Below are 22,767 nucleotides of genomic sequence, written 5' to 3' on the forward strand. Positions count from 1 at the left end.
GCTCGGCTCACAGGGACAACCACCACTTTCCCAACACGCTAGAGGAAGTGTAGCCCGTGTCACCAGTCACTTGGTCACGCAGTTAGTTGTTCCTCATGATGATGCCAGGAGCACCTGAATGACAAGTGCTGCTGAGGAGCAGAAGGGTGACAGAACAAAGGACAAGGACAAGAACAAAAATGACTTATGGCAGACAGTCATCAGAACAACAACAAAAGGGATAACCTTGTCCAAGAGCATGGATATAAAATGAGTAACTCTGGAGACTCAAGTCAATAAACAAGTGCAGTACTGAATATTTTGGTAAACAAGGCAGAAATAACAAACAAACAGGTCGTTCAATAGTAGATAACTATTCTTTTTTCTAATTCAGGGTTGCGAGGTTTCTATTCAGAGTCCACCCATGTCAGACTGTAAAGTCACGTGAAATCTGAGACGGCCCCTCCTTCTGAGGATTCTCTGGTACGTGGTTGCTTCGGGGCTGGGGCTAGTTCAGCATTAACAAAAGTGAAATGGCAGCCAGACGTGTGCCAGACCCTGGCTCGTAATGACACTGGTCTCCTAGGCAGCCCTCAGTTCTTCTTGTCCTTCTGAGGCTGGCTTTTCATGGTCCCTAGGTGGTTCCACACCTCTGTGTACATTAGGGTTCCGATGAAGACAAACAAGGTGCCCAGCCAGTGCCACCAAGTAAAAGGGTTCTGGAAGTACAAGATGGAGAAGATGAGGCTCACGAACTTGCGCAGGGTCACAACGAGCGTGACGGTGAGGGAGGTGCACTCTGTGGTGAGGATGAAGACGCCCCGAATGCACACATACCTGGAGAGACGGGGTTAAGGGAGATTCCCGTAGGCTACCGAGAGACATTCTGGGGAGAACCTCCCGACGTGGTTCTAGGCTTAAATGTTCCCGTGCTAAGAACCAGAATCCTGGGGGTTGGCTATGGCTGCTCTGAGGCTCCTTGGTAGAACTTTCTGCAGAATTCCTGTTCTGTCATTCCATTTGTGGATCCCATCTCAAAACTGCCTAAAACCTCCCATTATTCTCATTCTGGATTCTTCCCACAGTTTACAGTGGAGGTCACCTCTCAAGGAGTGACAGAGGGTAACACTCGGCAAAGGTCCTCACACCTACCTTTATTTGATCTGACCCCCTGTCCTTCCACCAAAAAAGAACTCTCATGAATTTGACCTTCCTCTCACATCACCTCATGGATTTGCCCTACAGGTTTAATTATTTTGAAATTACTTTCAGAGTCTTGTGGCAGCTTGTTAAATGGCCCAGGATACTAGAAAACTCCAGGCAGAAATCACAGACCTGCATGTCAGACTATTCTAATTCCTACTTATCCACTGGCTTCTGCACCTGCACCCCAAGCATTTCCTTCCTCTGATCTACTGACCTGTGCTGTGGCACTACCACCGCTTTGGCCCTCCACAAGGGAGCTCAGCGAGGGGCCTCTCTCAGGTTTACGGCAGAACAGGTCAGATACTCACTCCAGGCGCCGTCAGAGGAATAAACATTCCTACGCCACCACAGCCCCGAGAGGACACAAAGGATACTGAGTAATGACGTTCATGAGGAGGTAGAACCACATGATGGGCACTGTCATGCCAGCGACTGGAACTTGATATAATTCTGCAAAGATTAAGGGGGAGACAGCTGTGTCACTTTCGACAGCTGACGTTCTCAATACAGACGAACAGAATCAAGACAGCACTGTTATTTCCCTTGCAAACAGATCTGGACCACACACCACTTTACTTGCCTGGATTCCAAGCTACATCAGCCTCAAGAGGCATTACACTGCTTTCTTAAATGATAATTCATCTTAATTTTAAAATGAGCTCTTTACCATTCACCTGAGTAGGACCCACTTTACAGTGAAAGGCTATGAATCCCAGAGACGGTCAAATGAAATGGTCTTAACAGACAATCAACACAGGAGGAAAGACCAGTCACGAAATGCCATGTAGAAATACTGTTAGTCCTGCTAGTAATCAAAGAATTCTAAACAAGACTGCAGCATTTTATAGCTATTAAGCCAGCAATTAAAAACTTACAACTAGTATTCTCATATGGCAAGGTGAAAGTGGAACTGGCCACCATTCAGTTGGTGGTAGCATAAATTGACTTTTTTTCTTTTTTAAATCTATTTTACAATTCTTATTAAGGGGTCATACAGTATTGGAATTAATACTAAGATCAGGAATTAATCTTAGATAATTCAAAACAAGACAAAAGTTCTTCATTCATTGCAGTATAACTTACAATAAGGAAAAGCTCTAACTCAATCTAAATGTTCAATGACAGAGCAATAGCTATATAACTAAAGGTACTTTGACTAGATGAGGCATTATATGTACATTCTATTTTAAAAAACCACATAAAAACTCAAAATGAAAGTGAAAAGGAAGTATAAAAATTATATCTACACAAAGATATAACTATATAAGCATATACAATGTCTGGAAGAAAACTGGTAAAATGAGATTAGCTGATGTGAGGGTGGCGGAAGTTTAACTTTTCTTCTTGTGAATACATTCCTATGTTAGTTTTCTATAATGATGTTTGCACAGTGACTGGGAGGAAACAAAACCAACTACAGAGAATGAGAACGCAGGAATCCTCTAAGAGCTGCCTCTTTTATGTGGCTGAATTGTTTCCTGGCTTTGAAATACACAGCATCACTTAGGAAATTCCAACAAGGTAATGCTGAGATTTGGTTAGGAAAAGAACATCAATTTTCTTTTGCAAAAAATAAAAAGCCACCCAGATAAAGAGAGAACTGGTTAGCACTGTGTGTGTGCACTAGTAGGAAATCCCAATAATGTGCTCTGTTGTCTCTGAAACATTTAGCAAGTATTGAAATGCAAAGAAAGTGAACAAATGTTATTACTGTTTAATAACTTCAGAGACCCACTGTATTAATTTGCTGAGGAGAGAGACAATCAATATGACTTAAAAGTAATTCAGCTCTCTTAGAAAAAAATCAAGAATAATAGGTTCACTTGAGACACTAAAACTCAAGAAGAGAAAAAAAATGTACATTTAACTTAGGGACAATTCTGAAAAATTTAAAGGCAGATCCTAAAAAAAAAAGAAAAAGAAACAACAATTGTAAATACCCAGCACTGCAACTTTTAGAAGAAGCGTTCTAGTAACAAAATCAATCCTAAGATTTGATAGTGTTTGTTTAAATAGCTCTTTCCTGTGTGTGGACTGTCAGAACCTTAAAAACCACTGTGACAAACATCAACTATATGTCCATTATATCTCAAAAAAAAAAAAAAATCAGAAGTGAGTGATTCAGGGCCTTAAAAACTTTCTTACACACTACCCTCATCACACATTGGGGGACGAGGAGGGGGACAAAATGGAAGAGGTGACGTTACAAACTCAGAGCCATGAAACTTCACAACTCATGTCCACACAGCAACTGTTTCCTGAGTACCTACGGCCATTCCTTAAAATACTCTTCTTAGGTATGAGCCACATAAAGCCTTACAAAGAACAAGTAACACTATGTCTTTTAGTAGCTAATCAGATCATATAAGTAATTTATTTTAAGTTAACTGGCAATTTATAGCTAACTGGTTACCTAGTCACTTTAAGAAGTAATAGCTAACTTATACCGTAGACTTCTGAATTAATTTTGCTTATTCCTGCTGCCTATCTAACCTGTCTCTTGGAAAAAGAGCCCTGTCGTCATTTTTGCTTCCCCTTTCCCAAGGTGGCCAGGCCTGGAGCCACCAGTCACGGCAGAAAAGGCTGACCAGGCACAGAGAGAGCTGGACCGCTGCCCACCCTCTCACGGCGCCGGTCTCTACACTGTTATTACTATTAGGCTGCATTCTCAAAACAGGAAACTTTCCACATTCAAATGCAAGCAGACCATGTGAAGATATTCTCTTACTTTATTTGCAAATAACTGAGAAGCACTTGTAAAAGCTTTTGCTGCTGCAACTATTGATTCATGGTACTATATTCCTGGATGGTTTCAAGGGGGCTGGATGATTTGGATAAAAAAAGCAGTGGTCAAGTCAAGAGTAAAACTGAAACTGTGCCTCAGAAACTGTCGGGTAATTCTACTGGGTAACCCCAAACTCACCAGACTTATTGAAAAGGACTGCATGGTCATAAATATCAGACGCCAAGAAGATGAATCCAGGCAGGGGAAGGGCATGCTATGGGAAGAAATATTTCACATCAATTGAAATGCAAAAACATTTATAGAATAATGAAAGTAATTTTATAGTGATCCACACTCTTACAGATTATTTGACAAGCAATCAAGAAAAGCAAGTTAGACTAAGTGAAATGTATCCAGTGCATCTAACCCCCAAATCACGGTTCTTGCCCTCATGGAGCGGGATGGCCATCGCATGCGTGCGTGCGCACTTACACACACACAGACACACACACACCCCAGCCTCCTTCCCTCAACAAAAGGGAATGGGAGATTTAAACACACAGTCATTCTGTCCAAAGGATTTGTTACATTTTCCTATTTTTGAGAATAGTTAATTAAGCAAGTATAATGAACTCAAAAATGATAAAGAATGTGAAGGCAGGTTTCAAGGACTTTAGAAAAGTAGTAGGAAAGAAGACCAGAGGACAACACACTGTCAGGGGGAAAGAAATGAAGACAAGAACAAAAAGAGGTTGCAGAGGTAAGCAAAGATTAATGTACCTGACAACAACCAACCACCACAGTATCTTAGTAAGAAATCACAGTTAACATTTACTCAGCAGTTACAATGTGCCACTTACTGTTCTAAAAAAAAAAGTGAAAATGGAATGTTTATTTTTTACATTCCCAGTCACATACTCTAGCTCCACCTAAATGTGTCAAATTGCTCATCTGCAACTTCAGTGCAAAAAGTTGGCAGTGAAGGACTCTGTGGTCCCTGAACCTGCGGTTCCTGAACCTGGAGAACTATGTTGCCCTGACACTGAAGAGGAGGCCCTAGCGCAGCCGTGTAAAACAAGGAAGCTAGTGTCGATGACTGCTGTTGGCACTCCCCATACAACGAATAAAGCCCCTCTGAGCTGGCCTCCTCTCACTCATCTTCCCTCGCGCTCTCAGGCGCCTGCCTGCTCCGACTCCCCTCGGCACACTGTTTTTGCAACTTATTTTCCTTTTCCAGGTTTCCATATCGGTTTAACCTGGCTCCATCTGCAGGAGCACTGGGGGTGAAGGTGGCTTGTCTCTGGGGTAGTTCCTGGTGAGCACACACGTTCTGTTCCCAAGGACCGACCGTGACCATCTTGTGTAGAGAACTGTGGCTCCAAATGCACATTAGCAGCCTATGAAAGGTGCTTCAGTCTACGGGGCCCAAAGCAGTTTACCGATGATAAACTGATCCTTCGACTACATCAGAAGGGTGGCATATTACATTTTAAATAACCTGTCACAATAACAACAACTCAGTGACTTTCATCCTCCCTCCCCAGGTTTGAGAAATTGCTTACATTATAAAACAGAGCCTCCTTGGAGTGTTTCCCAAACTGTTTGTAGAGAGTCTCCTGGAAAATACCCATCCTGGCGGACATCAGAAGAGCAAACGTCAGTGCTCCGATGCCTGCAAAACAAAGATCAGGTTACAAGATACCTGCATTTGCTAATTTCCAGATATTTTCTCAAAGAACATTTACTGATTATTTAAATGTACTACAAATATTACTACAAATATTACAAACTAATTGTAGAATATGTACAAAATTTAAAAAAGAAATAAAAGTCAACCATAATATTACCATCTAGTCCTTTATTGTTTTTTCCATCTCTCTAAATACATTTGTGTATGTTTTATACTAAGCCACGATCATAATAAGAATACAATTTTATATCTTTTTCATGATCTTTTTCCTAGATTTTCCTTCATGTTGTTCATTACGAGTTCTTCAAAAGTATGTGTGAACGGCACAGAGTGCTCTATTGTGTGGATGTACCATACCTAAATGCCCTGCAATATGAGAATGATTAGATTACTTCCAATTATTTCATTAAAATCAATGTACAGCCTTGTACATAAAGCTTTTTTTATATGTTGATTATTTCTTTAGGATAAACTGTCATAAGTGGATTTACTAAATAATCAAAGGTTGTAGACCTTTTAAAAACTCAATACATAAATTTTTTTCCAGAAAGGTTATGTCAATTTTTATTGTAAACAGTTTATGTGAAAACAATTTTTCTACTGCACCATCAGCAGCAATGAGAGCAATCATTTATTATCTTGCCAATATAATGGATCAAAAATAAAAAGGCACTGCATTTTGATTTCAATTTACATTTGATTATTAGACTAGTGAAGCTGAACGTAAAATAACTGGACATTAATTTTTTTCCCCCATTAACTGTATGTTCAAATCCTTTGTAAATTTTTCTTACTGGATAAAGGATTCTTCTAATAGCTCATAAAGATCTTTCTATGTTAAGTACAGCCATCGAGAGAGGAAAGGTTTCAAAGCCAAGAAGCACGGAGAACACAGTTCTTTCACTGCTCTCTCTCCCACTCGGTCAGCCTTGACCTGTTCTTGCTATCACTGGGGGTGCTTGGAGAGCTTCACCTCCCTCCGCGTTGTACAAGGTGAGGGCCGAGCTCTGCAGGGGCTGCCTCATGAATTCTACAAAGATACGTCCCTTTTTTAAAATTCCCCAGGAGATTCTGCTGACCAGTCAGGTTAGGGAACATGGTCATATGGAAGATCTAACTTCCAAAGAAAATATATCCAAGACTTAGAAATGGGTCCCTTGGAAATTTAAATAGTCAACTGCTATAACGTGCCCTTCATCTGAAGATGCCTCTAGTCAGCAGACGGAGAGAAATGGATAACCCTCCAAGCACCGCTTGCAGGGAGCATGCTGGGCAAGGAGGCATGTCCTTTCCTTTCTATACCAGCGGCAACCAGGAGAACCACGGATCCGTGTCACAGAACACATGGCCATGAACCTGGATGTTTCCGCTTTTTCATTTCTTGAACACTAGGTTCAGAGATATATGATCCCAGGTGCCTCTCTTCTGTGGCATCATTTGTTTAGCTAAAGCTTCTTGCCAGGAAACATGTCCCTCAGGAGAAAGCTCCGCAAACAGAAATGCAAAGGCAGTTATCTACTGTAATCACCATACTTGCCTAATAACCACCACGCAAATACCTGGAATCCGTCCTTCTCACTCAAGCTGGCCTGGGAAGTCTGGGAAAGAAGAAGAACACTAGGTACAGAGACCAGAGCTACACGCAGAGGGCTTGGACTCAAGGGAAAGATTTGTTGCCCACTTCCCTCCCCTCTTCTTCGTATCATTAATAAGTACCCGGTACCTGGGCCCCCGTGGCAAGCAGTGACTATAAATGATTTGTGAACCCTTTCTTACCACCTGCTTCGCTGACATGGAAGTGCAAATAAATATTCCCACAGACACCAGGGCAATGGAAGTATATTTGAATATACTGTATCTGCAAAAATAAGAACAAGAGCGCCTTAGGATAGCACAGATACCAATTTCCATATGATGTCTTCAGTCATGGGGCCTGAGAGGACAAATCACCAAAACACAGCCGCGGGGGTCCTTTCCCAGCGGAGTCCGCGTAAGTCTGTGTGTGGAAGAGCCAGGGCCACCGGGTGGCTACACAACACCCTTCCTTGGTGTTGCTTAAAATAGTTTGTTAGTTTTTGCGCCAACAGATTGTTTCTTCAGAAAATTGAGGAAGAAAAAATAAAGACCAGACATGACATTCCATTCTGCTCTCTCGAGTCCAAGTGAAAGACTGACCGGCATTTGCTGCTCTTTTTGTGTTCAGGAGACACAGCCCTGAGTGAAGACACACACCATGCCGGAGGAAGAATGGACTCTCGGGTATAAGACGCAGGCCTCAATACTCAAAATAATTCAGCCATTCATTTGCAGGGGAGGATTTTCTTTTAAAGTCTTTGAATGACTTAAACATTGTTTTTAAAAGTTGGCATGGTTGGATAAAGGGACGGAGAGTAAACTAACAGGGCTGCTGGCAGTAATAATGTATCTCACATTAGCTAAAACAGTATCATCAGCATCTTTCTCAGGCTCTCGGTGATAAAGCAAAAGGCTTCAGGCAAGAATGAAAAGGAATCAAATGTACAAGATGAACAATCCGAGGTTTCTACTTAAATCTTCTGTACAGTTCTGGTCACTGTACAAAGGCCAACAGAACAAGGCAAGCAGCAGAGCAAGGCCAAGAGCACCGTGCGGGACAGAAGGGTGAGTGAGGGAGCCGGCACGGCTGGAGGCAGCTATAAAAATAAGGGAACTCCTCAGTCTGGAAAGATCAAGGTAGAAAGGTTTATAACTGAGACCTAAAAAATAATGAGGAATATACTATCTATTTGGGGGGCTTCTACCCAAGATAAAGAAAAGGAAATAAGTGTAAAAAAATAAATAAATGGAACCACTTTGAACTAGAGTCAAAGCCACCATCCTAAAGGAGCTGCCTCGTACATCTTACACCTCAGATCTCAGGAACATGAAAATGGCAAATATCCTGGGCGCTGGGCTGAAAGCAACACTGCACCCCAAAGAGCTGTTTGTAAAGATAACGAGAAAGCAGAAATTAAAACTAGGGGACTGATAATTCCCTGACTGAAAATTAAAAACTCTGTTTGGAATTAGCGTCACCACGTTAGCTTACCCACACCAATAGAAATGCCCGCCTTTTACGGATGTAATTATCCCCCTGCCCCAAAATACACCTGGCCTTTGTCTCCTAATGAAAACACTGTTTGGATTTTTGTCTGAATCAGTGCTACCAGAATATTCTTCTTTTTTTTTAATCTCAAATGATTACTGCCTCTTACTTTGGCCTTTTATTTTGAGGTTGACATACATTACTAATTCATAGTATTAGTTAACTTAAGGAAATCCTTGCTCTCTTACATTGAAGAGTCAAAAAAGCTGAGAGACAGATTCAAGATGACAGACCTAAAACAAGTTAAGGAAAACCGAAATGGTTAAGAAAGGCTCCTGACATTTTGGGGCAGTATCAGGAGAATAGATTTTTTTAAATATGTCCTTTTGTATCCGTTATGAGTGAGCCAAAGTCAAAGGTTAGAAGGCCCACAGGTCTGTCCCAAGGGGAACTCTATTCTATCAAGAAGCACAAAGGTTACTTTAAACATAACAAACCCGACCATTATAATGCATTCTTAATTGCAGAGAACCTAAGAATGAGCTCAACTACAGTGGTACTTATCTGGGAAATACACAAGCCTTGGGATAAAGGGTTCATGATACCAGCCTGGTAACATAGGACAATTGTCCTTTTTATGACACAGCCCTTACTACTTCAAAACTCTAGGTTCCCACACTCGGAACTAATATCTACTTCCCAAGCTGGTACAGAGAGTTCTAATACTGGGGATAGGTAGTAAACGCATTAAAAAGTTGGCATCAACTTGTACAATTTTGGACGTAACAATGAGGGTGAACTTCCCCTGGTTCCAGATGTTTGTGCTGTTTTTCCTCACTGCCCCTCCTTCTTGGGGGTGAGAGGTGAGGCTCAGAGTGAAGGTGAGAGACAAGTACTTCAAGAAAGCATCCCAGGTACCTTTCGTATCTCCTATCCTTATCCCATAGAGCCATTGGTGACAGTCACAAAGAACAGTCCTGAAGCTTTTCATTCCATCCTCTTGGCCATTTGGGCCTCTATTAGGGATTTTCTTCTTAATAAGTATGATTATTCCTCAGTTCATTATGTTGTACAGATGAACACCACCTATGACAGCTGTGTCCCACACAACTCTATGAGGTTGGACATGTTCTAAACTGAGCTCTCTGATATGGTCGCCATTAGCCACATGTGGCTGCTGAGCACTTAACATGCGGCTAATGAGACTGAGAAACTACGTGGCTAGTAGTGACCGTATGTATGGTACAGTGAAGGTCTAGATCACCTGGCTGTATAGGTTAGTGTGGATCTAAGGATTCAATGATGACAAGAGCCAATTCTACAGAGAAAATGCTACTCCAAAGCCACAGGTGGGATCTCTTACCTGGTCAACTGCTACAGGAATGCACATCACTGTCAGAGAGAGAACTAAGCAACAAAGAAGGTCAAGAGCAAACTATTTCCACTATAGACGGGGCTCAGGAGATGCTTCCTATACATAAATTATAAAAGTATATTGTTTACCTTTTCTTCAAAATGATAATTCCTAGAATCATGTTGGCAATTAGAGAACCCTGTAAAAGGAGACAAGAGAAAGTTTTAGGGCCCTAGAGAAAGGCAATTAATTCAAGATAAATATGAACATGGACACGAGGGAAAACAGCTGGAAAGAAGGTTGTTAGGATGATTAATTAGTAAGATCCAGGTGTTCATCTGATGGCAACAAGTATAAACCATAAAAATCTATCTTGCAAAATAGTAAAACCTTTTAAGGATGATAATGAAAACAAAAATGATAAATTCTCAATAACCAGTCATAGCTGAAGCTAGAACTAGCAGAAATAAATTATAATACAGACTTATTTTTGTCAAATTTTCCTTCTATCTTACGTATAAGAGCTTTTAATAAACTTCTTGCCCTTAGTTTTAATGAAAGAAATCATGTAGAGATCTCTCTCTTCTCTGGAAGGGTGTCTGTCAATCAATCAATCGTTTATTGAAAGTCTACTATGTGCTCTATGCTTTGAAGGTCATCCTAATAATAATAATTAGCTCTGGAAAGTCCTCTTAGGAATAACGCATTCAGTCTTACAAAAATCTCAGACCACACCGAAGTGCTATAACCCCAATAATCACCCATTTTGTATTCGTCTGCAATCCTATCTACATTTCCTTTGAAGTCTTTCCTACTCTTCAAGAAAAACTGTTATTTATATACAAACTAAACACAGATCTGTCGCCCTACATGAGGCAAAGAAAAACACCTCTACTGCATTCGAAAAAACATCTTCATCAAGAATTTCCCTTTATTATCTAAAGTCTCTGCTAAAAAAAAAAAAAATCAGAAAACAGAAGGATCTGTTTCATTTACTAGAAGTAAATGTAATTTTATGGAAGAACAAAACAAAAAGTGATGAGAAATAAACAACATTCATAGCCAAGTTTGACTATAAAATAAACCAGATGAAATTAAAAGGTAAAATCTGTTTCTCAGGAAAATTTTAACTTTCCTTTTATTAATCACCCATAAGACCTCAGATAAGTCAGAGTAAACCATCCACTTGCACGTTTCTCGTTCTTTGCCTTCCTTCTCAGATGAAGGAAAGTCAGCCTCTGCACTCTCATCCCGAGACCTGTTCTTAGACCCTCAACACTATTCATTACGAGCCCTTTCTACTTGTGCCACGTGTCTGATCTGCCCACTGGGCGTCCGTCAGAGGAACCCACGGTGGAGGCCGGTGGAGGCCGGCAGACTCACAGATCTGAAGATCATGTGCAGGGGCATGGCGATGTTGAGGTTCAGGGCGTAGTTGTTCACCACGCTGACCGTGAAGAACATGGTGACCATTGTGGCGTAGTATCTGCAACGCAGAGGGAACAGCTTGTCGTCACACAGAATCTTCCATTCCAAAGAAAGCCAATATACAAGACGATGTGTATTTTTAGTTAAAAAGTTATTTTGCTTACTCTCTCTTCATTAAGATTGTATCACTATTATAATTTGAAGTCAAATAATAAGTCCTTATAAAAATACTTCACAAAGCCAGACTAACATGGAAAAAGTTTAAATTACAGAATATGTTTCAAGCCACAGTATTTTAATATGTTTCAAGTAAACACAGCAACTGAAAACCAGGGTTCAAAAATGTTACTTAATAGACACCAATAGGTTTTTCAAAGTAAAGGGAGAATGTTGGCATCATGGCAGAGTGAGAGGATGCCATCGTTTCTCCTCTTATATTTACAAGTCAGACAATTATAACTCAACGAAGGACCCCGTGCTCAGCACACAAACACGCCTGAGAGATCCACGCGTCAGGACGCCCGAAGGCAGCCTATTGGAAGGAGTCGGGGAGGCGGGAGGGAGGAAGGGCAGGAGGGGAGGCAGGACTGGGGAAGGGCAGGCACGGTGGCCGCAGATGCAGTTCGGTGCCCACCCCGGCTCCAGCGAGCAGCAAGCATAGTAGCGGGGGAGAAGCCTGGCCACAGCCCTCACACTAAACCTGGAGGGTAAAAGGGGCGGAGCAGTTTCCTTCCTAGAACCGGCATCTCCCTGAGGCCTGCCCCGTTGCAGCAGAGCTGGGCAGAGATGGCTGGGAAGCCCTTACCATGAGGGGATGGGGCAGAGCCATAAGACTGTGAGCCCGCCTCCTCTGCCCCACATACCCCGGCAGAGCCTGGTAAAAAAAACACAGTGCCAAAATGCAGGTGCTCCGGGAGCCTGCAAAACAGTTCTTCACCACGAGTCACATCCCCTCATCACAGCGGCCATGAGCAGTACTGCGGTGAGCAGGTGAGGGGGGACACCCAGCATCTCAGTACATGGCATTTTCCTTAATCTAAGCAATGCCGCTCCACCGTGAGCCCAGAGGCGTTAATGCTGCAAGTAAGAGAAAATAAAGCGTGTGCTGTCACGCCATCTATGGGAAAAGAAAACGTAGTCTGCCTGTGAACCTGAATTGAGAGCAAAACAGTATCTCAACAAGAGACCACTACCCCAAATGCACACAGAGAAACGATCCACCGAACACCATGAACCACCAACATAACTTAGGAGCACAGAAAGAAAATGAAAAATCTCCAGAAACCACACTCAAAAGGCATGGGAGACTGATTTAAATGACAGAGAATTTAAGACTGCAGTTACGAAGAAACTCAGTGGGATACAAAACAAACAAACAAAAATCCAGTAAGGCAGTTTAATGAGCTCAGGAATAAAATTAATGAACAAAAGGAGTACTTTACCAAAGAGAATCAATTATAAGAAAGAAATCCTGGAGATGGATAACTCAATAAAGGAGATAAAGAATGCACTAGAGAGCACAATAAATAGCAGAACAAGATGGAAAACAGAATTCAAGAATTTGAAGATAGACACCTAGAAATGACCCATGAGGAAGAAGAGAGTGAACTAAGAGTTTTAAAAAGATCAAACAACTCTCTGAAAACATTAGCAATAACAATCTAAGGATAACAGGAATCCGGAAAGAGAAGAGGGGGGAAGGAACAGAGATCCTACTTAAAGAAATAATGGATGAGAATTTCCCAAGCCTATGGAAAAGAACTAGATTTTGGCATAGAGGAAGCTAACAGAACAGCTAATTGTATCAATACAAAAAAACCTCCTCCAAGACTCATTTTATTCCAACTCTCAAAAATCAGTAACAGATATTAAAATACTAACGGCACTCTTCCCAGAATTACAACTAATCCTAAGATTTACATGGAACCACAAAAGACCACAATAGCCAAAGAAATTTTGAGAAAAAGCAAAGAGCCCCAATCGGGAACTGAACCAACAACCCAGGCATGTGGTCTGACCAGGAATAGAACCAGCCACCTTTTGCTTGGTGTGATGATGCCCAATCGAATCACGCCAGTCAAGGCCAATCATTTTCTTTTAATTGAGGTGAAATTCACAACATAAAATCAACCATTTTAAAATGAACACTTCAGTGGCATTTAGTACATTCACAATATTGTGTAACTACCACCACTATTTCCAAAACCATTTGTTTTTTAAAGGAACAATGATACCACTCTTACCATATGTGATAAGGATAGCATACATAACTATTTTTAAAAATTGGTGATGACTCTAGGCCTTTAACTGACCATATACTAGACAGACACATACATATATATACATTGTTGTCTCCACCACAGTTATTTGAAGTCTTGTGGAAGGAATTTTATTCTAAAATATAGGCCCCCTGGAGTTTCACAACATATTACATTCAGAAAATAAATTATGACTCTACTGATATATTTGATACAAATTTTATTAAATGTCTCATATTCCTTTTATATAAGTACCAGAAAAGCTCTTAACTTTAAAAAGGACAAAAAAAAAAGACTAAAAGAGACTTCAATGTACCACACCTTATTGGGATGGCTGGCCGCTTCCTTCCCAAATTAGCTTCAAAGAGGAAGCCTTCCACAGCAATAAATAAGAACTGGGCAAATGTCACAATGTTCCCGCATCCTGGATGCTTCCTGTGTAGTGAATAACAAAAAGGGGAAAAAGGCATAAAACACTGACATAAAGGCCACTGTGACTCGGTATATTGGAAGTTCAGAACATCAGGGATAGATTCCCATTACCCACTGGCCTCCTCTCAGTGTTCCTAACGCATGGATCACATACGTTTAGCAACATACCGCACAGAGAAGAATGTCCAGCCTATTTCACTCTTCCATAGCTACAGTCAGATCACTCGGATGCACTCCCTCCTAGAACCAGGATACAACTTTCCTAGTAAACTGTAGGAAGTTTGGCCCTATGTTCCTTCTGGGATCTTCACTTAACCAAGAGGACCTTAGTCAAGATCCTGGTCAGCTCAGGCAGCAAAGTCCAAGGACAGAAATATGCTCAGGTCTAGAAATGTTTATACATCCTCCTGACCAGGAATCTCCAAGACTCCTGTCAATCAAAGATTCGATTCTTATCCACCATTGACAACAGGGACATTACCTTAGCTCCCTCATGGGGGCAAAAACTGGTTCTCAGGGTGGGGTGGGGATCTTACTATGGTACAAATTTAAAGCACAGATATATGTACAGTACATAAACCCATATAATAGTGTGTCTGTAGGGGATGGTTAGGGCAAAAATGTCCAAAATCGGGTCCTGGTGGGGGCGGAGGGAGGGGTAAGGAGCAATAATGAAAAAATTGAGAACACTGCTGAAGTCTCCTATAACCCTTAGTACAAATGTATCAGGCACTCAACAAACGTTCATGAAATTCAGTCACACCTCCTGTGTGGTCTATGGGAGGGAGAGGAAGTCTTTCACCGTGGCTGTTAGGAAGAAAATTACAAGCTAGAAGAATTCCTTGTGACATCCCTCCTGTGGCAAACTACGAAAATTCCTTCCTTAAAATGTCTGTGGTTTCCTTGAGCTTGTCCTCCATTAGGCTCCGCTCAGCCCCTGGAGGGACTTCAAAGTGAACCATTGTTCTTGTTTTCCTGAAGCTTCCAGATTTCCCGTATTACCCATACTGCCATATTACAGAATTCAGCCTTCATATTCTGTATTTTCACCTTCACCCAAGACATGTACCCAAAACTAGTGACTAGAGAAATGTCCTTAAATTACTAAATATTAATATAATGCTATTTATTAAAAACTCCATCCTCTGTTGGTGGTATTAATATTAAATAGCAGTGCCAAGTATGCAAATTTTTTAAAAAATATTTTACTTATTTTTAGAAAGAGGGAAAGGAAGGGAGAGAAACATCAACATGTGGTTGCCTCTCACACACCTCCAACTGGAGACCTGGCCTGCAACCCAGGCATGTGCCCTGACTGGGAATCAAACTGTCAACACTTTGGTTCACAGGCTGGTATTCAATCCACTGAGCCCCATCAGCCAGTGCTCAAGTATACAAATTATTAAATACACCCATCAGGCATAAAAATAAAAAACTCCAAGCACAAGCCATTCTTTTTTTTTTTTTTTGCAGTTTATTAATTATGTATTTTTATATTTTGTTATTACAGTTGTCCCAATTTTTCCTCCTTTGTTCCCTTCCACCCATCACCCCCCACTCCCTCAAGCAATCCCCACACCACTGTTCCTATCCATCGGTCATGTGTATAGGTTCTTTGGCTACTCAATCCTATACTGTACTTTTCATCCCCATGGCTATTCTGTAGCTACCTATTTGTACTTCTTAATCCCCTCACCTCTTCACCTCTTCACCCCTTCCCCCACACCCCCTCCCATCTGGCAACCATCAAAATGCTCTCTGTATCCATGATTCTGTCTCTGTCCTTGTTTGCTTAGTTTTTTAGATTCAATTGTTGACAGGTATGTATTTATTGCCATTTTATTGCTCATTGTTTTGATCATGAACGTGTACAGAGCTATAAGCTTACCATCTGAGGCAGAACTGTTGCTACTCTTTAGGATCTACTGCCTATGAAGGTTTCCTTGAAAACTACTGCTTTATATTCCATTCAGTGATTTCTTTTAGCACTTCTTATGTTCAAGGGACAGGACTAAAGGTTGCAGTAATCCATAAATAATCGTGTGAGACATTTACCTCATTCAAGGAGCTTTTAAAACCATTAGCCTCAATATGAGCAACAGGAGAAGGAAGTTGAGCTGTACCTAGATAGTTCTTAGCACGGTCTCTGCAAATCTGCGTAGGCCATCTTTAGAAACCATGTGCCCGGGGAGCCTCCCCTCCCAGTTCAGATTGGACTGGTCTGGGGTAAGGCCCTCGAATCTGCCCTTTTGAAAGCTTCCCACTGGATCCTGAAAACCACTAGTGTAGAAAGGGCCAGGGGCGGGGGCGTGCGTGCGTGCGTGCATGTGTGTGTGATGCACAGGTAACTCTTCTGTGCTGACACAGCGTTGAGAGCTACTGTGCTCCACAGTGACTGAATGGACACTGTGACATGCAGGATGCAGCTCTGTCACTTACCCTGTGACAGCGGAAGTTAATTACCCTATCTACATCTGGTTTTCTTATCTTTAAAATGGAAACAGTATTAGCGCCTTACTCATTGGTTTTATTGCAGAGCAAATAAGCCTGTCCCTGAAAAGCATTTCCCATAGAGTCTACTACAGAGGGAAAAAGGTAAAGACTAGAACTCTAAAACAAGCAATAGGACCTTGTCTATTAGCAAGTCTTCAACTGAAGACTAGTAACGTTTTAAAAGATACTTCTATTGACCATTTTTTCTCACCTATAAGACAGAGGTGACATTTTTAACGTTCTAGTGAGGATTCAATGAAAAAATATACATCAAGTGCCAAGTCCAAGACTTAGCTCAAAAGGGGCTGATGACGCTTCCTTGCTTTCCCTTCCATTTTCTGTTGACCAAAAACTTAGACCAGTTCAACGACAGAACAATTATGGGGCTAGCTGCCTGGAAGCTCTCGATGGGGATGAGACCTGACCCCACCATTAAGATGCCAATATGATGAGGGAGCCACACATAGAGCAGGAGACAGGAAGAAGCCAGTGCTACAGAGGGACAGTTTGGGGCCGGTGCTCCTCCTCTCTCCACAGTGTCTGGCCTTCACTCAGGCACCCGAATGAATGTGGGGATGCCTCACTTTAAGCAACCGTACTCTAGAAGATTAAAATTGTGCAAAAGATATAAAGAAATAATCTTTTTTCAAAAACTGATTCGTTTTACAAGTGTATTCTCCATAGTACTTTTAAAAGGCACCACAATCATTGGTAATTTGACCTTCGTTTTTATGGAGGTAGGTAGTGTTATCCCCATTTCATTGCTAAAGGCACATGGGCCACATGGCCAGTCCATGGTGTTTGCAGACCCCATCATCACCATTATTATTATTTACAATTTAGTAGATTTTAGTATATTTAGAGCTGTGCAGCCATTACCATTATTTAGTTTTAGGACACCGCCAAAAGGAACTCCATACCCATTAGGAACCATTTTCTATCACCCCCTTGACAACTCTAACCTACTCCCTCAGTTTCCACAGGATTTTTAAACATCCCTAATGTATTCAACTTTTAAAAAACCAATTTACAGAGTTTTTTAGGAACACACTGTTGTATTTATTGTAACTTAAATAATTCATTTTAAAACTTCAGAGTAAAAACTTGGACCCCCGTCCCTTAAATCACTTGTTTTGCTGTTAATTCATTCCTCAGGAATTATAATCACTAACTGCAAACAGTTTCTCTGACTTTGCCTTCTCTTTGGCAAGAATCTAAACGTTTGTTTTTAAAAAAAGCAACTTTGAAGAGAAAGAAATGGGCAGACAGTGCACACCTTCTGTAATCTCTTAGCCTAGGTTTAGGAAACATTTTTATTTGATACGGCCTTAGGCACTTGATTGAAATAAAATGGAAAAAAGCAAGTTTCCGGCTGTTTTCCTCACGTTAAGACACACAACACGTTGCCCACTTAGCTGGCTGATGCACATGCCCTCGGGCATTACTTCACATCTGCTCCTCGCACTGCGTCCTGCTGTGTATTTTATTTTAGATCCCAATTATAGGTATGAACATCGGGAAAATACACCTACATTTGTTTTTCCAGTTGGGGGAAAGATTATAAATGGTCACTTCTCCCTGCAAGTCCCTTCAGCATTTATTTCCATTTGTGACAGTGCGTTCTACTTGCCACTTATCAGGGCGCCCAGTGGTTCCAAGGAAGCCATATAAAAAGCACAGTTCCTGCTCTATAAAAAAGTTATGAGCTGTGAAGTCCCAAGATAAAGTCACAAATCCTGAGAAGGCCAAAACTAGAAAGAGTTTTAAACACCACCCAGTCCAGCCAGCTCTTATTTTATTGATCTGTAACACAGGAAGTTGTGAGTTCCCAAGCAAATCGGGAAAAAGCTGTTATTCCGTCTGGTGTACCATTCATTAAATCCATCAGTGTACCCCTCACCATTTTAGAAAAACCCACTGCCATATGCCACGTTCCAGATTTATAAAAAAAAGATAAGTGACAGATGATTATTTACAAATTATTTCAAAGTTCTAAATAGATGCTCCCATAATGTGTAAAAACATTCTGTATGGGTCAAGTTAGATTTCACCACAACCTTCCAGAAACAAATTAATAAAACAAGGTAGACCTGTATTGAAATAAATGTTGAGAGAGGAGAGGAAGCCCACGGTGAGTGTGCTTCAGGCTTTGCATGGGAATCTCATTTAATCCTTCAAAACCACGTGAGGCTGGCAGAACCATCATTCATTCCCCTTTCTCTGCTGAGAAAACAGACTCCAGGAGATCAAGTAATTTAGCCAAGGGTTCCTCACTAGTAAAGAACGCCTTCACCTGGCTGCTGTGGCTCAGTGGATTGAGCATCGGCCTGCGAACCAAGTGTCACTGGTTCTATTCCCAGTCAGGGCACATGACTAGGTTGCAGGTCAGGTCCCCAGTTGGGGGGGGCGCAAGTGAGAGGCAACCACACAGTGATGTTTCTCTCCCTCTCTTTCTCCTTTCCCCTCTCTCTAAAAATAAATAAATAAATAATTTAAAAAAAAAACAAAAAACAGTACACCTTCAGCTGCTAGCGTAGCTGACCTCACACAGCCAAGATTTAATGTAATGGCATATTCGACACAAATATGACACCTTTATTTGGCTGGCCTGATTGTACCACTTTTTTAATACTTTAAAACCAATTTCCAAAGTACTTTCCTTTTAAATGTACCAGCTTACAGCAGAATCTATTTTTTTCCCCATATCCCTCACCACCTACTCAAGAATGACAAATGACAGGTCTTGATCAACGTTTTCTGGGTAGGAAAATTTCCAGCTCAGTGACTGCAAAAATTAACCCCATACAGAGTTTACCTTAAATAAACTGGTTGCTTCTAAATGACTTCATCAGTGGTATCAGGAAAATAAAATACATTTCTAGGAGGCACCACACGAGAAACCGGGTGACTGAAACCTCTAGGCTGCTCAAGTTCAAAACGAACAGGGAGGTTGAAAAAGATAGTGGATGAGTTTAGAAATCCTGGATTCCAGTTCCGCCTCTGCTGCCTACACGTAGAAAAAGACGGTCTAACTCTTGGGACCTGTTTCATTTTCAGTAAAACAGAAATCATAATTCTTGACCTATCTTGTACACATTGTTCTGACAGTCGGTGGAGATAAGATGTAGATTCAGAAACACAGTGGTAGATACCACCACAGATAGCATTTGGCAGGTAAAGGGAGGCCCAGAGAGGCTAAGTGATTTGAAAAGGCCACACAGCCGGGGTATGACAAAACCAAGAACGAAGTTCATAATTTTGAGACTTTTAGTCCTGAGCCTTTTCCAGGACACCTGCTGCCTTTTCTGTAACAGTTTCTACCTACTGAACTTTGCACATTATTACTCAACATTATTTGCTTACCATCCCAATAAAACTAGCCCAGTCTTTTTGGTAATGTTCCTAACCATTCTTGTCTTGTCTTCTCTTTTTTCATTTCTTTTTCTTTTTATTTATTTATTTATTTATTTATTTTGGAAATAACATTGGTTTAGAACATTATGTAAGTTTCAGGTGGCAACATTAGAATTTGACATGTTTGGAAAACCTCGTGCTCACTACCAAAAGTCTAGCTTCCATTCATCACCCTCTTGACCCATTTTGCCCTCCCTCCACCCCCCATTTTTAAATGGAATCTATTGGGGTGACATTGGTTAATGAAACCATACCAGGTTCAAGTGCATGACTCAACAAGACATCATCTGCATACCGCATGGTGCACTTACCACCCAAAGTCAAGTTCTTTTCTGTCCCCGTTTATCCCCCACCTCTGCCCCCCTCCCCCTCCCCCCACTCCCCTTTCCCTCTGGCTATCACCATACTGTTTTCCAGGGCTCTGTGTCAGAGACGTGTCGTGTTTTTTTGTTTTTCTTAAGCCTTTCACCATTTTTCACCCAGCCCGGAAAGCCCCCATCCCTCTGACAGCTGTCAGTCTATGTTTCTTTGCTTCTGTTTCTGTTTTAATTATTTTGTTGATTAGATTCCACATAGAAGTGAGATCATATGGTATTTTCCTTTTTCTGATTGGTTTATTTCAATCAGCATAATAATCTCCAGGTCCATCCATGCTGTCGCAAAAGGTAGGACCTTCTTCTTGTTTATGACTGAGTAGTATTCCACTGGATAAATGTTCCAGCTCTTTTTGTAATGCGCACCTCCCCGTTCTTCATTTATAGTTACATCTCAAAATACATGCTCCCCAGTTTAAAGACTAATACGTATCTTAAAGCTGGAAATGCTCTCCTGAGTCAATGACATAGACCTCATACAGAAATAAGAATAAGAATCTGTTCTGCTACATCACTGAGGGGCAATGTCTGGGCCAAGTACTCACGCCCACCTAGTTACAAGGCTAATAAAACAAATGCTGTGCGGGCCACTTGAACACACAAGCAACTTTCTTCGCAGCGTGTACAAAATCGGACTGCCTTATACATCGAGAAGATTCGCTGAAGTCAAACGTGGCATTATTACCAGGATGGGGGGAAAAAAAAAAAGCTGCAGGAACCTGGGTTCCGCCACGAGCTCCCTGACGACCTGGGGCCAGTCACGTGAGAAATTCTCCGGATGCAATCCCCCAGTGCGTGAAAAAGCGGTGACAGCAACACCCCCAGCGTTCCCTCCGAGGGATGCTGTGAAACTCTTGGGCGGGACAGCGGCCGGTGAGCCGGACGAAGGAGTGGCCGACTCAGCAGGGTCCCAGGCGGCATAGAGCCCTCCGGGCTCGGGCTGTCCCAACCCGGCCTCCGCCCCAGGACCGGGGTCGGGGGACGGGTGGGCGCGGGGACGCCTCTCCTCTGGCTTTCTCAGTGCACCTCCCGGAACCGCGTGCGGCCCGCGGGGGGGGGTCACTCACCTGACCAAGAGTTCTAGGAAGATCACGTTACTGCAGCAGCCTGCGAAAACCAGGCCCACCGCGAAGAGCGGGCGCATGCCGGTGCAGGGGAAGGGGGGCAAGCGCCCGCCTATACCGCTACCCCAGGAAGCCGAGCTGCTGCCTCCGTCGTGGCACAGAACATCGCCACCTTTCCGAAGCGCTACTCTTTCTCGGGCCGTCGCAGTCTCCCTTTCCCCGGCGGCGGCCACCAACGCTGAGGGCCGAGGAGCTGTAGTTCGCGGTCAGCCCCGGCCCCATTCATTAGAGGGGGCGTCGTAGTCCCGGCCAGACTACATATCCCAGGATGCCGCGCGCCCTTACGTCAGGCCGGGACGTGTCCCGCTTCTGCTGGGTAGCTCCACCAGAGAGGAGAGAGGGGCGAGGCGACCGTCATGCCTCGCGCGATAGGAAGCCGCGAGGCTCGCTGGGAAGTGAAGTTCCAGCCTTGTCGATGTTGTTTCTTGCGAGGTTACCAAGGGCTCAGAGGATTCGTGCATCACTCTCAACAAACGCAGCTGGTGGCACTAGAGCCACAGATCTGTGATTTATCGCTGCGGGCGTGCTAACATCTGAAACCATTCTGAATTCAGTGAAAGTAGAAATTCCTCTGAACATACCTTTCTGCCTTCTGAAAGGAACATTGGATTCAGGAAGCCCTGGGATTGAATCTTGGCTCAGCTACTAATCAGCTCGGCTATCTCAAGCAACTTCTTTGAGCCTTAGTCTCATCGTTGGTAAAAATGGAAGCAGTAATGCCAATCTTACCGCTTGTTGTGAGGGTTACAAGGTATGGTCACCGGGGGATCTTGTTAAAATGTGGATTCTGATTCACTGCACCTGCAGCTTGCCCTGATATTCTGCATTTCTAATAAGTTCCCTGGTGCTGCTGATAGCTACCGGTCTGTGGCCCACACTTTTAAAAAAAAATAGTTGACTCTGGAGATTTCTCTACCCCACCCCTTCCATTGGCTCAGTATCCTCCTGCCTTAGTCTCTCCCTTCCCCTTAGCCAGCAATCATGTTCAAATTAATTTATCTTTGTCCTTCACTGTATCTCCAAATGTCTTCAAAGAGTAGTCTAGGTTCATAGTCTACTTTTTCACTTCTATCAAAGCCAGATTTTTAAAAAGTTTCATTCAGAGTTCTACTGACCTCTAAATTGTCAAAACCATATACAACAGTCCCTTGAATAACGTTTCACTTAAAGTCAGTTTCCAAGAATCTATCAATGATGTTAAGTGAGACTTTTCTGTACCATAGTCT

The 22,767-nt window shown here is 42.2% G+C and overlaps 1 protein-coding gene across 1 annotated transcript; it reads right to left on the minus strand.

Annotated features, from left to right (window-relative positions):
• Window positions 1-272: 272 nt before the first annotated feature.
• On the minus strand, window positions 273-21,583 carry SLC35B4 (solute carrier family 35 member B4). Its single transcript, XM_090287530.1, has 10 exons — window positions 21,485-21,583; window positions 14,026-14,139; window positions 11,402-11,504; window positions 10,168-10,217; window positions 7,377-7,458; window positions 7,138-7,198; window positions 5,473-5,582; window positions 4,109-4,184; window positions 1,560-1,635; window positions 273-816 (listed from the first exon to the last, which is right to left on the minus strand). Exons 1-10 carry the CDS (start codon window positions 21,559-21,561, stop codon window positions 573-575), a joined length of 993 nt encoding a protein of 330 aa, XP_090143656.1. The 5' UTR covers window positions 21,562-21,583; the 3' UTR covers window positions 273-572.
• Window positions 21,584-22,767: the final 1,184 nt, after the last annotated feature.

This window comes from Furipterus horrens, unplaced genomic scaffold (genome assembly GCF_987537825.1).
Source record: "Furipterus horrens unplaced genomic scaffold, mFurHor1.1.pri manual_scaffold_9, whole genome shotgun sequence".
Taxonomy (NCBI): Eukaryota; Metazoa; Chordata; class Mammalia; order Chiroptera; family Furipteridae; genus Furipterus; species Furipterus horrens.

What these genes read in the sequence shown, in the direction of transcription:
- SLC35B4 (XM_090287530.1), bottom strand. Translation starts at nt 21,561, where the DNA reads ATGCGCCCGCTCTTCGCGGTGGGCCTGGTTTTCGCAGGCTGCTGCAGT. An exon ending in ATTATCATTTTGAAGAAAAG is followed by an intron (nt 7,459 to 10,167) that starts GTAAACAATATA and finishes TTATTTTTGCAG; the next exon opens with ATACAGTATATTCAAATATA. An exon ending in AGTCCTTTTCAATAAGTCTG is followed by an intron (nt 1,636 to 4,108) that starts GTGAGTTTGGGG and finishes TAATCTTTGCAG; the next exon opens with AATTATATCAAGTTCCAGTC.